The sequence below is a fragment of the Mastigoproctus giganteus genome, chromosome 12 (genome assembly GCF_048544385.1).
Source record: "Mastigoproctus giganteus isolate SK-2022 chromosome 12, ASM4854438v1, whole genome shotgun sequence".
NCBI classification, from domain to species: Eukaryota; Metazoa; Arthropoda; class Arachnida; order Uropygi; family Thelyphonidae; genus Mastigoproctus; species Mastigoproctus giganteus.
Genome location: NC_143586.1, coordinates 34,965,580 through 34,979,960, shown reverse-complemented (window position 1 = coordinate 34,979,960; position 14,381 = coordinate 34,965,580). Strand labels below are relative to the sequence as shown.

Below are 14,381 nucleotides of genomic sequence, written 5' to 3'. Positions count from 1 at the left end.
TTTATATTAACCATATGTTATTCTAACTTGATCCTTATTTTTATCTTAATAAATGACACCGCATTGGGACTACCTTGTCCATACTGTATTAGAAAGTGCTAATTACATTTTTGTTCCTTTTTGGCCTTTCACTTTTCTCTTCTTCTACTACTATGGACAAGTATAGAAATGCAGTTCCTGATAGATGGTCAGGTGTAGTCTGCTGATGAAATTACCTGATCAGTATCAATATTTGCTTCAGCTGACATCAGATTCTGCACATTTGCCTTACCTATATTCGACCATTATCTAAATATCTTTCCCCCCCACATATGATGACAGCTGTACCACTTTTAATTTTTATTTTTGTTTTATTTGTATTCTACTGTACTAATTTTACTTTACAGTTCACCCACCTTCTATTGGCTTTGTAATTCAGCCCATAATTTTCTTAATTCATCATAACTTTTTGGATATTAACATTCTTTTACCTTTCACATATCTACTATAATTCCTTTTCTGCTATTCTCATCCTTCTAGTTTCTGGCACTCTGTGATTTTCACACCATTTTATGCATACTTCATTCAATATATTAATACAAACTTATATATACTCTTGTATCCTTTAATGCTGCTTTGTGCTTTTAGGTGCATCTGTCATACCTGACTTATTAACCTTTCATTAACTGAAACTATTTCATCGACTGAAAACCTTATATAAATTGACTAATTATAATGTTAAGAATATTAAAAAAATTGGGAAAATTAAATTTACAAAATAAGAATAGCAAACATCCGGGCAGCATTAATGCCTGAACCGCCGCATATTGCTTAAAATACAAAATAAAATCATTAATTCAATGCCAGTAGCATGGCAAACCAAATGAGTGAAAATAATATAAACCATATAACATAAGATAACATAAAACGGGGTGGGGGTGGAGAAATCATACTGCAGAAAGAAACGTTCCTAAAATAATTAAATTATTTTAAATTATCTTCAATTGGATTCTAAATTATAATTTGTTACGTAATATTGTAACTTTTGGCTTGTTCTAAATTATTTTAGGAATGTTTCCTTCTGCAATACCCTTTTTTTCTCCCCCCAATGCTATTTTATGATATACAGTTTATTTTATTTTCGCTCATTTGGTTTGCCATGCTACTGGCATTGAATTAATTATTTTATTTTATATATATAAGGATCCATGAAGATGGATTTTTTTTTTGTTGATCAGCTATATTATATACACAAAAAGAGTAATCTATTTACAAAAGAAATTGTAAAAAAAAACCACTTAATGCAATAAATGGATATCACTGAACCCCTAATGTTAAAATTGATGATCAGAAAAAGTGCAATCTTAAATTATGATGGCAAGCCTACCTTCTATTAGTTTAGTTTCTACTGGCAACTCTTCTCCATTCACAACAGGTTGTGGTTCTTTCTCAGGTGAAGACTCAACATCCACTCTAATGAGAAAAGAATAAATTATAATACAAATTCCAATAAAAATTTAAATTAAAAGTGCTAAACTATAATTCACCAAAAAAGTCTTTCAATTAGATATTTAACAAACCTTTCAACTGAAGGTGGCTCTTCAGGTGGAGGGGGCTGTATTTGTGCCAACCTGGCTAATTCTTCTTGTCTTCTTCTTTCAGCTTCTTCTTCCTCTCTTTGGCGCATTTCTCTCAGTTCAAACTAAAAAAATAAAAAATAAATAAGTAATTATTTTGTATGTGTGTGCAAAAATAAGTAAATCTGAAAACAGGAAAACCACAGAAGGTAATCAGATATGATAAGCTCAGAATTAAAACACAAGAAAAGGCTATTTTAGAAGTATGGAGTAAACACTTCAAAGATTTGCTAACTGAGCAGCTGAGGATATCAGCTAAGAGGAGTAAAGCGAATGAAATTGGAGAAATTTTGATATCTCTGTTATCAAGGTAGAAAAGATCATAGAAAATATCAAGTATGGAAAAGTAGAAGGAGTATATGAAATTAGACACAAACTGCAGAAAATAAAATAGCATAATTCCATAAGTTCAACCAGGCTTACCTTCTATTAGTTCACTTTTCATTAGTTTACTAGCAAGTATCATAGAACTTTCAGAAATTTGGCATGAATGTACTAATAATGTGAAAGGCAATGTTGCAAAACCATAATTTTTTTTATCAATTAGTGATGAAATAATAAATATAAATAAAGCCGACCTCTAGTTTCAAACCATATATTGAATGTGGCAAAAAGACTATTTCAGTTGCCTTTATTTCTTCTATTTCCCTGTTAGGTTAGAATTAAATTCAGAAAATAATTCAAAGAATATATCATGCATTTGAAAATTAGCTTTCAAACTATGTATCATTGTTCTGCAGAAAATGAACTCAAATTTCGCATTGCCTAATACTATATTCTGAGGTGACTATTTTAACTATTAGCCTACTGACATGCATTTAACATAACATCCTTCTCTCATATCCATGTTTTATCACTTTATCATAATGCTGAGATGGCTGGTCATCGTGATCTCAGTTTGTTATTCTGTGTATACCTACATAACAACAGATAAATAAATACAAAGGGTACTAGGAAAGTTTTGCAATACAGCTTTGTTTATTTAATTTTTTCAAAGTAATTTCCTCTACATTCAATACACCTCTCCATCCTCCGAAACCAATCTTTAAACCAGTTCTGCCAAGTTTCACTAGGGAGTAAAGCACACTCGTTGTCCCAAGCCCGTAGAAGGTCCTCATCACTGGAAAACCGCCTCCCTTTTAGCTTCATTTTCACATGCGGGAACAGTGCAAAGTCGCAGGGAGCAAGGTCTGGACTGTAGGGAGGGTGCTCGAGAAGTTTCAGTCCTGTCGTGGTCAAATATTCGGTGCAGGCTTTGGCGCGGTAAGCTGGAGCATTATCGTGATGGAGGTACCAGGTGTCCATTCTTGACTTTGGCCGCAGGTTCTTCATAGATCCAATGACTTTAGGCAGGCATTGTTCAGTATACCACTTAGCTGTGACTGTCTTCTGCGTGTCCAAAACGACACGTTCCACAATTCCACTCGATTTGAAAAATACATCTATCATTTTCTTCTTTACAGATCGGGATTTTCTGACAATTACGGGTGTGTCGTCATCATCAAAGACCCAAACTTTGTTTTGAGCCTTGGTCGGCAGATCGTAATAGTACAGCCAAGTCTCGTCACCTGTCACGATGTTGTTCACATACCGAGATTGTCCCTTATCAAACTTTTTTAACATCTCCCGGCACCAAGTCACACGTCGTGTCATCTGCTCTTCAGTCAGTTGATGCGGCACCCAGAGAGAACAAAGTTTCTTTACGTGCAAATGATCTTGCAGAATCGAACGAATTGCTGGTGCATTTAGGCCCAAAGTATCCTCTATCTGTTGGTAGGTCACTCGCCTGTTTTCGTCAAGCATTTTCCTCACAGCAGTAACGTTTTCCTCCGTAACTGACGTTCGTGGCCTTCCCGGCCTCTCAGAATCCTCCAGAGTGAAATTTCCCCTTTGGAATTCTCTATACCACCTGAATATCGTTGTACGATGTGGACAATCATCATCTAGTGCAAGAGTCATTTCTTCTAAGCACTGGTCTATGGTTAAACCACGCACGAAATTATACCGCAAAACTGTCCTTATCTCATTTCGTGACCACGATGCCATCGCAAGCACTGAGCCCATCGACTTGGCGCGGCAGCTACTATGCACGTATGAACATGTCTCAACATGCAGCAACAAGCAGCTTCCTGTGATTCATTGTTGCGTCATATTGCAAAACTTTCCTAGTACCCTTTGTATGCTATCTAAGAGAGGTTGTCTCTGCTCTCTTTCTCATCACTTTTTCCATGCTTGGTACAATTCTAAAACTTCCTAATTCATTTCACAAATATATGTGGTCTCAATTCTAATCTCAAATTTCCACTTGCAGTCTGCCAAACCCCATGTACTTTTTCTGACAGAATCTCAGTTATTATTTGATTTAACTACTGCTCATCTCAGATACCCAAATTATTCGCTGTATGATTCCTTTCACCTCAAAGGTGGCACTTGTGCATATGTCCATTCTGATATTCCCTGTCAGAGACTTGGCAATTTGGAATCTCCTCTCTTTGATCTTCTCTGGCTTAAAATCTCTCTACCTCATTGTGTCAAATTCATCTGTTGTCTCTAGCGTTCTCCCAACTCCACTAATCACTCGGAGCTCTTTGAATTCCTCTCTTTGCAAATTGCCTTTCCCCAGTCCAACTTTCCTAACAGTGAGGTAATTTTCCTTGGTGATTTTAATGTTCACAACTCAGACTGGCTTCCGTTTTCTAGTCACACCGACCCAGCTGGTCGAGATGCTAAGGCTTTTGCAATTACTAATGACCTTGCACAGATTGTTCATTTACCTACAAGAATACTGGACAATCCTAATCATATAGCCAACACGTTTGATCTTTTTCTCACAAACAACCCTTCTAAGTACACAGTTGAAGTGAGAGGTCCTTTAGGCACTTCAGATCACAACTTGGTGATTGCCTCTTCTCCAATGGAGCCTTTAACTCATGGCTATTCCCCACCTTGTGTTGTTTGGCATCACAAGAATGCAAAATGGGATGATCTGCGAGATTTCTTTTCTTCTTTTCCTTGGTCGGATTACTGTTTCAAAACTTCTGATGTCAACATGTGCTCAGATCGTGTCAGAGAAATTATTCTTGCAGGCATGGAATCCTTTATCCCACCCTCCACTTTAAAATTTCGTCCTTTATCTAAACCTTGACTTTCCAATAAATGTGCTACGGCTGTTCAAGAGAAGAATGTTGCATATCGTAATTGGCTTGTTTCTAACTCTTCAGTTTCATTTTCTGCCTACACCAAAGCTCGCAACAATTGTAAAGCAGTTATTAATCAGACCAAAGTAGAGTCTGAACAGGCTAAGAGCAGAAAACTTGCTTCTTGCCCTAATGGCAGCTGAGCATTCTAGTCTCTTGCCAAAGCCATTGGCCTGCAACTTTTGCCCATCTCTGCTCCCACCTCTGTCAAAACCAGATGGTTCTGTTGTCGTTTCAGCCAAGGATAAAGCTGACCTGCTAGCATTCCATTTTTGTTCCAACTCATGTATTAATTATCTTGGTAGAACACCTCCCACCATTCCCAACACACTCCATTCAATGCCTCCTGTGGTCTTCCGTCAAAAGGATGTCAGAAGGATTTTGACGAATCTTGATGCTAAGAAAGCTCAAGGTCCCGATGGTATTTCTCCACTTGTTCTCAAAACCTGTGCTCCTGAACTTACTCCTATTCTTTGCCACCTTTTTACACCTTTTAAAGGTGTTTTTCCTTCTGCTTGGAAATTTGCTCATATCCAGCCAGTCCTAAAAAGGGTGACAAATCCCTCCCATCCAATTATCGTCCCATTGCAATTACTTCTACTCTTTCTAAAGTAATGGAGAAATCAATTAACCGGCAACTCTTAAACTCTTCCTAGAAACCTTCCATATGATCAACGATTGCCAGCATGGATTCCTTCAGTTTCGATCCACTGGTGATATTCTGGCTTATGTTACCCATTTATGGACTAATTCAATGGAAAGGTTTGGTGAAACACAAGTAGTTGCTCTTGACATCTCAAAGGCTTTCGATCGTGTTTGGCATAAAGGTCTTCAAAACAAGCTTCCATCTTATGGTTTGCCAACTGTTTTTAGTAATTGGTTATCCAGTTTTCTCTCTGATCACTCACTGAGGGTGCTGGTAGATGACTCTTTGTCCTGTAACTTCTCCACTAATGCCAGTGTCCCCCAAGGTTCAGTTCTTCGTCCCCCCCCCACTCTTTTCCTCTTGTATATTAATGACCTTCTTCCATTGACTGGAAATTCTATCCATAGTTTTGCCGATGATAGCACATTGCATTCCACTTTCCATTTTGAGAAACCCTGCCCTGCTCAATCATCTTCAACTTCTCGAAAATCTGCTACCAATTCCTTAAATGCTGATCTTCAGGTAATTCTCCAGTGGGGCAAAGACAACTTAGTTGATTTCAACCCTTCTAAAACTCGTTCTTGTCTTATATCTTGCAAAAAGGATTCTTCTGCTCCTATGCTTATCTTTAGTGGCACTCTGATTTCTAGGCAAAATGATATATCTCTTTTGGGCATTACCCTGACTTCTAATCTCTCTTGGCACAAGCACATTACAAATATTTCTTCCTCTTCATCTAAAAAACTTGGTCTTCTCTTTCGCTCTCGGCGTTACTTTTCTTCCAAACAGTTGCTCACTCTGTATAAATCGAAAATCTGCCCTGCCATGGAATATTGTTCCCACATCTGGGGTGGTGCCCCCAAAACCTCTCTAAGGCTTCTTGATTCCATTTAGAAGAGGGCAGTTAGGTTAATTAATGATTCATTTCTAACAGAGTCTCTCTACTCACTGTCTCATAGACATACTGTTTCTGCTGCATGCCTCTTCTACAGATACTTCCACGGGCACTGTTCTTCTGAACTGGCTTCTATAATTACCTCTCTCTCTTTCAAAACAGTCCGAACACATGCCGCCACCAGCCAACATCCATTTACTCTCCAACTTCAAACTCACAGAACCAACTTTTCAACTTCCTCGTTTATTCATTCAACTGCCTCTTTCTGGAAAAACCTTCCTTCTTACGTATTTCCTGAAAATTACAGTCTACAGAAGTTCAAGTCCAATGTCAACAAATATCTTCTTTCGTCTTCTCAACCTCCAACCCAAGCATGGTACTAAGTACTATTAAAAAAAAAAAAAAAAAAATTTGCCAGTTCACAAGTGCTTTATGTTACCATGTAGCAAATATTTTTAGTAGAAGCTCAGCTTATCTTTTATTTTGTTAAAATGGGTTATTCTGGACCACAGTAATGAGAATGTAATCATATTTCAATATGTAAGTAAACAGAGAAATTTGAGTTGGAAACATTTAAAAAGTCAACTTCCCATATATCTGAAAATAAAATTTATCCTCCCCTCAATTATTTTAACATGAATACATAACCAAAAGACAACCTATTAAGTAAACATTTCTGTATAACCTAATTTCATTTTACTTACCCCCCATCCCCTTTAACTATTTTGCAGGTTAGTGGATGAAATGAGTTAAACATTTTAAATGACAAATGCATCATTCCGTACTTTAAAATAAAAAAAAAAAAAAATTAAACAGCAATGCTACATATACAGGGTTGTTAAAATTAAAATATCCTTATGGAGAGGGCTCTAGAGCAAGTTCTGAGGCTCATACTGAAGAGAAATTTGGACAACAGTTACAATAAAGAATGCGCTCGCCATTTATTGGGGGAAAAAAATCATTTACAAAATTTGTCACTATATGGTGCTGTGGCAATACAAATCACTTGAACAGCACTACAATTGTTCAAAGTGACCTCCATTTTGGTCAACAAAGTTTCAATTTGAAGAACAGCATTTTCTACAGCAGAACGTAACATGTCAACTAGAATAGCCAGCACATGATGTCTAATGCTGTCAAACATCTACTGTATGATTTTGAAGAGACTGCTTTGCTTTTATACAGTACAGTAGAGCTGAGTAGTGGCACTGTGGCAATAACTTACGATTATGCAAATAACATGTTATTTGCATAATCGTAACTAAGATAGTTACGCACCATACAATGACAAATTTTGTAACTAATTTTTTTTTTTCCAATAAATGCATTCTTTATTGTACCTGTTGTCCAAATTTCTCTTCAGTTCAAGTCTTAAAACTCACCCCAGAGCCCTCTACACAGGGATACTTTAATTTTAATAACCCTATATATGCAGTAACGCATCGAGCAGTGCCTATTTTAGGCGATGCCTGTGGCAAGTGGCTCACTTGCACACCCCTACCACTGGGCCTGCTTTTAGGTGTATGGAGCTTGCATGACGATCACGAAGGAGTAGACATTTTAAAAGTGTCTTGTTCTGTTCTTAATTTTCTTTTGACATTTATAGTCTATATTTAAATAAATAAACCTTCTGTTTATACTCTGGGATGACAACATGGTTACGAGTTCAGAAGATAGGGCGAATACAGGAAACAGCACTGCATTTAGTAGTCACGGGCTTGAACCTCAGTCATTCAAGGCACAAGTACTTATGCACCCTTGTGTTAAGAATTCTTGATAAAGACTTTTATTGGAAATACACTGACCAGAAAAGCCCTTCCTATGAAGAGCCAATGTAATGAAACAGCACATTAATTGCCTTCAGGTGATATAATTTCACATATATAGGAAGATACTAATGAAGTAATAAACTTCAAGGGGATGATGAAATATTTGCTGTTACTTATTTTGTGTGTATAATCTATATATAAAGGAATATTTTGGAAAATAGTGCTTTTTCACATGCACACTTTTTGCTTTCTACAAGGCAGAGCAAAATAAAAAAAAAAAAAAGAATCACAAATTGTTGATAGCTCTACTGAAACTCCAATCATTGATAAAAAAGAAAAAAATTGTAACAAATGATCAAGTGGTAAAAGAAGAAAATGATCAAATAGAAATTCCTGAAAATATTCGCTGTTCAGGAAATTTAATACACTTTGTTTTTGGAAGTATCGAAGATCCTTTGGAAGAAAAGTTTCAATTTAGCCGCAACAAATAATACTGTTCGTTGAATGAAAAAATTTTATCCGAAATTAAGATTCCAGGAGAATTGAAAATACAGGCAGTTCTTGCTTTACGAGTTACCGGGTTTACAAGTTTTTTTTCCCCAAGTATCAACAAAATTGAAAATATGACCATAAATTGCAAAAACTGAATGTTAAACATTCATAAACAATGCATTCCAAACCACTTGCATAGCTATACAATACAGTGTACCCCGCTTTACGATATTAATCCATTCCAGAGACACCATCGTATCATTAAAATACCATACTGTGAACTCAATGACACATTGTTTTTTGGTAATTCGTTTCAAGATCTCGGAAGTTGAAATTTTCGTTGTATAACTAAGCTATTTATCTCTCTAAAATGTCATTTTTAAGGTCACAAGCTGACCTTAAGGCCATATAAAAGGTCATGAGCGTGGTTTATAAATTGTATTAGATACCAATTCAAATCCTTAAAATGCACTGCACTTTCATCATTATCATATGTTCCGTTATAAGAACCAATTTTAAATGCCTTTGTGATATTTTTCTAAAGCACGTTTTTGGAGGTCATGACCAAAAAACAATAAAAACAATTTGCACTTTCCGGTTTATTGGGCTTTTCTGTTACTGCAAGCAATTATATACGGGTAGTAAACTCGATCTTCTTGCATTTGGAAAATACCAATAGCTGTAATTGTGGAGTTTTTTACGTTATTATGGTGAAATGTGTTTCCCCTTTATTGAAATCTTCAATCGTATAAAAAACAAATAAATTTTCAGAATCTTCTCTTCATTCCATTTTTTTTAAGCTTCGTAAACTTGTTACTATACACAAATCGTGTTAATTGAAATTTGTGTGCGTGGTTAAAAAGTGCCATGCATGCAATCGTGAAATTTATAATTAAAAGAGAAGATTATCTTGGAGACAAACACCTCTTGAAACATTTCTGAAGAAAACGACTCTTTGTGCAACAAACCAATGAGTGCTGAGCCAATAATGAGTGATCAACGAGTGTGCATTTAGTCGATGATGATGAAGAATAAACATTCTTTAACATTTGTAAGTCGTAAATAATTTCTCTACTATTATAATTTGCTTGATTTTAAAGGCTTCGTTTTCATTTTTTTCGATAAATCAATCAATCATTGTTTAAACAAACTAATTAGCTAACTAATTTCATTGTTGGGAATGTAACCCCTATTTTTAACCTTATGTCTATGGGAAATAAATTCCCGCTTTACGAGCACACGCTAGGAACGAATTAACTCGTAAAGTCGAGAACTAACTGTAGTTTATTCACCAGACTAAATTATGCCAGATAGTTGTAATGTTGAAGAATACAACTCTGTAACACCCAAAACACTTTATTCTCTGGAGCCTTCAGGTTTACCTCTGCATAAACTACTTTTAGAGGTAAACATAATTATTATGGTTTAAAAAAAAAAACTTAGATATAAAAAATAGAATTTGCAATGGTACAAGACTACATGTCTTGTACATGTCTTATTTCCACTACATGTCATGTAGTGGAAATAAGGAAGAAATATTTGGTTTATGAACACGTCACAGGTGACAGAGCTGGATCGAAAGCATCTATTCCACAGATTCATATGTATTCAAGCAAAGGGGAATATAACTTCATTTTTCAACAAACACAGTTTCCTGTGAAAATGGCTTTTAATATGACAATAAACAAAAGTTAAGGTCAAACACTATCTTAGGTTGATTTGACATCACCATGTTTTTCAAACGGAAAGGTTAGGGTAGGTTATATTAGGTTATTTTATGTTGCATTAAGTAGAGCGACGGCAGCTAAAAATCTCTTTGTATTAACGGAAAACAAATCAAAAAACAATAAAAAACAAAAAAAAAAAATGAACAAGAAATGTTGTTTATAATCAAATATATAAATGATGGTTTTGTTATTAATTTGTTTTTAGATAATAAAATAATATAATATAATTTTTGTACATCTTTTGATTATTAGAAGGGAGTATGAGGGGTTTCACCCCACTAAAAAAATTAAAATATAAAAATGTATAATGCAGGTTCGTGTGACAAAAGTCAGATGGGAGTAAAGCACCCTTCTGCCTTGTTTACAAAAGAATTAAATTCATTAAAAGGAAATTGCACTTACTGTTGTAAGACGTTCTAATGCAGCAAATCGCTCCTCTTGTGCAGCAGCAGACTTCTCAAATGCTTCGTGCTTTTTAATCAATTGTTCAACTTCATCTATTGTATGCTTAAAAATATATCAAAAATATTCCCTATTATAAAGTATTCCAAATTTATTGACAGTGATAAATAATTAAAAAAACAAAATGAAACTATACATAAAATATATGTTAACTTTTTTAAAAATTACAAAAGAATTTACTTTAACATATGTGGATGCGTTTTTGTAGAGGGCAGTTCCTAGAATGTCAGTTCCCCTGCAAAAGGGCCATATATGTGAGTAATGTAAGGTTTGTGTTTGTTCTGTCCACCCAGAAACAGTCACTTGGGGATGATTATGGGCACTCGTCCACACCACGGTTGGTTGGTTGGTTGTGTTAGGGTTTAATGGCGTATGGACTGCGTTGGTTATAATGTGCCAGTTCATATGGTATGATGTGTTTCACAGGTGTTTACTTTGAATGTGAGTTGTTCCTTTTAGCCTGATTCATATTAAATGGATTAGTCTGTTGCTTGTGTTTACTTCCTTAAAGGAGGTGGTATAAATTAATATCATTAATGAAGGTGAAAACATCTGTAAAGTCATCTCTATCATTCAAGAGATCTGCTAGGGTAATGGTGTAATGTATCCTATAAAACATCTTTGAAGGCTCATTTACGTCCTTTTGCATATTTAGGACAGTCTATATATTTTACTGTTTAGATACTATCAAAAGTCTGGCATCGTGGTGGTTCTTCTGCTCGCAATAGGAAACAATAGGCAAAATGGGTATAGCCAATTCGTAGTCTAGCCAGTACTGTTTCTTCTTTTCTCAACTTTCGTGTGCTAGAAAACCAGTTTTCAATTTTCTGCTTTATTTGGTACAGTTTGCAGATTCGAAGTTTCTTGCCATTGCATCCAGCATGTACATCCAGCAATCCTATCAGAGGTTTGTAATCAAAATATGAGATCTCTTCTCCAGTCTGCAGTATTGCTTCTTTTGCTGATCTGGTTGCTGCTTCATTTCCAGCAATCCCTGAATATCCTGTGATCCAACAGAAATGTATTTCCTATTCATTTACTGTATAGTCAGTTAGCATTTGTTGTATGTGCCAGAGGTTTGGGTGTGCTTCTGCTTTGCATGGCTTGTAATGAACTCAAGGAATCTATGTATATTACACTTCTTTTGTAACGCCTACCTTGTATATGAGTTAAGGCTATTTTTTGCGTGTACAATTCTGCCACGTAGTAGTAGTGGTGGTGGCGGCATGTGATACAAGAAAGCAAGTGAATGAGCATATGAAGCATCAACCAAAAAAAAAAAAAATTTACAAAACAAATCTCTCTAAATGTTTATCCAGTTCCTCCTTAAATTTATTTAACCTATCAACTTCCACAACAGATGGAAGTTTGTTCCAGTAATTAACCACCTGCTGGATAAAGGCAAATTTCCACACATCTATTCTACATCTGTCTTTCCTTAATTTGAATTTATGCCCCCTCAGGTTTGTAATCTGAACAAGTGGAAGAATCCCATCAGAATTCAGTGTGCTCAACCCATTCAAGGCCTTATGCAGCTCAATCAGATCACTGCGCAGGTACCTCATCTCCAGCCACTGCAATTTGCAGAACCTAAGCCTCTTGGTAAGAGGATCCCTTCATTCCCCTCACCAATCTTGTTGCCCTTCTTTGTACACTCTCAAGTAAATCTACATCCTTCCTAAAATGAGGCCTCCAGACCTGTACACATACTAAAGGCGTGGCCTGACCATTGCCTTATACAATCACATCCTTTTCCTGGCTAGCAAAATTCCTATATATCATTGACAGAACCCCATGACCTGCCTTGGCAGCCTGTCTGCATTGCTCAGAAATTACTCCCAGGTCTTTTTCATTTTCAACAACTTTAAGTGTAGTACCACACAGTTGGTACGTTTCTCTGGGGTTACTTCTACCCATATGCAGTACTTTGCATTTGTCACGGTTAAACTTCAGTTGCCGCTTCTCAGCCCATCTGCCCAAATTTTCCAGATCCTGTTGCAGTAGCACACTGCCATTACTGTCATTAACAACCTTGCCAACCTTTGTATCATCTGCAAACTTCGATACTAATCCTGATATACCTTCATCAATATCATTGATAAATATACAAAACAACAGTGGATCCAACACCAAACCCTGTGGGACTCCACTAATAACATTAGTCCACGATAAGCAGCACCCATTGATTACCAACCTAGCCTCTGTCTTCTCCCACTCAACCATCCTTTTAACCATTGTAACAACTTACCCTTAATACCATTCTGGTCCAATTTGTACCGTAGTCTTCCATGCAAAACAGTGTCAAAACCTTTCCTGAAATCCAAGTATATGATATCAAAATTATTTTTTGCGCCCAGTTCCTTTGTAACCACATCATAATAACCATTCAAATTTGTCAGACAAGACTTTTCCTTAACAAACCCATGCTGTGTCTGAATTATTTCTGCAGTCTTGTCTAGATGATCCTGCAATGCATCTTTAACCAGTGACTTCATTATTTTACCCAGAACAGAAATTAAACTAACTGGTCTGTTTACTCGTATCACCCTTCGATCCCCCTTTGTGAATTGGGGATACATTTGCACATCTCCAGCCTGTGGGGACCTCCCCTGAGTCCAAGGATGCTCTCATAATTATGGCTAAGGGTTTGCTTAGTTGCTTTGCTGCCTCCTTTAATATAACTGGATAGATCCCATCCATCCCAGGTGCTTTTCTTAAGTTTAACTTCAACAATTTCTCCTCCACTTTGGTTTCAGTTATTACAAAATCATTTAAGTATCCTGCTACAATTTGATAACCTTCTGCCATTTTCAAACCTTGATAGCTCCTCATGTGTGAATATAGATGCAAAATACTCATTCAGTTTGTTTGCTATCTGAGCAAGATCATCAACATTCAAACCATCGATATCAAGTGGACCAATCAGATTCATCCCTTCCTTTTAGTTTATATAAGTAAAGAAATCTTTGCTGTTTTTCTTAGCATCCTTTGCCAAAGATATCTTGTAATCTGCCTTCGCCTGCCTAATCTCCTTTGTGACTTGATTACAGACTAGCTTATATCTGCTATAGGCTTCTGTGTCACCTAATAATTTATATGCACCCCATGCATTTTTCTTCTCTGTCACAAGTCTCATTAGTTCATTTGATAACCATTTAGGCCTAAATCTTGAACAATATTTCTTAATAGGTATGAAACTTTTAGTAGCTTCCACGATTAATTCCTTGACTGCCTCTCACTTAGAATTTGCTGTTGGTAATATCATCAGTTGATCCCACTGTACAGAATTTAAAAACTGTCTGAGACCACTGTACTCATCTTTATGGAAGCAAAAACCCTTTCCTTTACTCCTGATGGTAATTATATCTTTAAGTAAATCCCGCATCAGTACACTGTGATCACTGCCACCTAGTGGTTCCTTTATCTGCAAATTCTTAATACACGAATGATCACTGCTGATAACCAGATCAAGAGTATTACCCTCTCTGGTTGCCTCTCGAACATGCTGCTGCAGAAAACAATCCTCCAATAAATCCACAAAAGTCTTACTAGTGTGCGAGTGACCAAACCACAAGTT

General features: G+C 36.2%; 1 protein-coding gene across 1 annotated transcript in view; it reads right to left on the bottom strand.

The window, feature by feature from the left end:
- Window positions 1–14,381, bottom strand: part of LOC150076876 (spectrin beta chain-like) — an 800,006-nt gene that overhangs the window by 124,433 nt on the left and 661,192 nt on the right. Inside the window, exons 40-42 of the mRNA XM_090386889.1 lie at window positions 10,745–10,849; window positions 1,560–1,681; window positions 1,367–1,452 (exon numbers count right to left, since the gene is read on the bottom strand). Of these exons, the coding sequence (XP_090243015.1) occupies window positions 1,367–1,452; window positions 1,560–1,681; window positions 10,745–10,849 (313 nt within the window). The remainder of the gene's footprint in view (window positions 1–1,366; window positions 1,453–1,559; window positions 1,682–10,744; window positions 10,850–14,381) is intronic.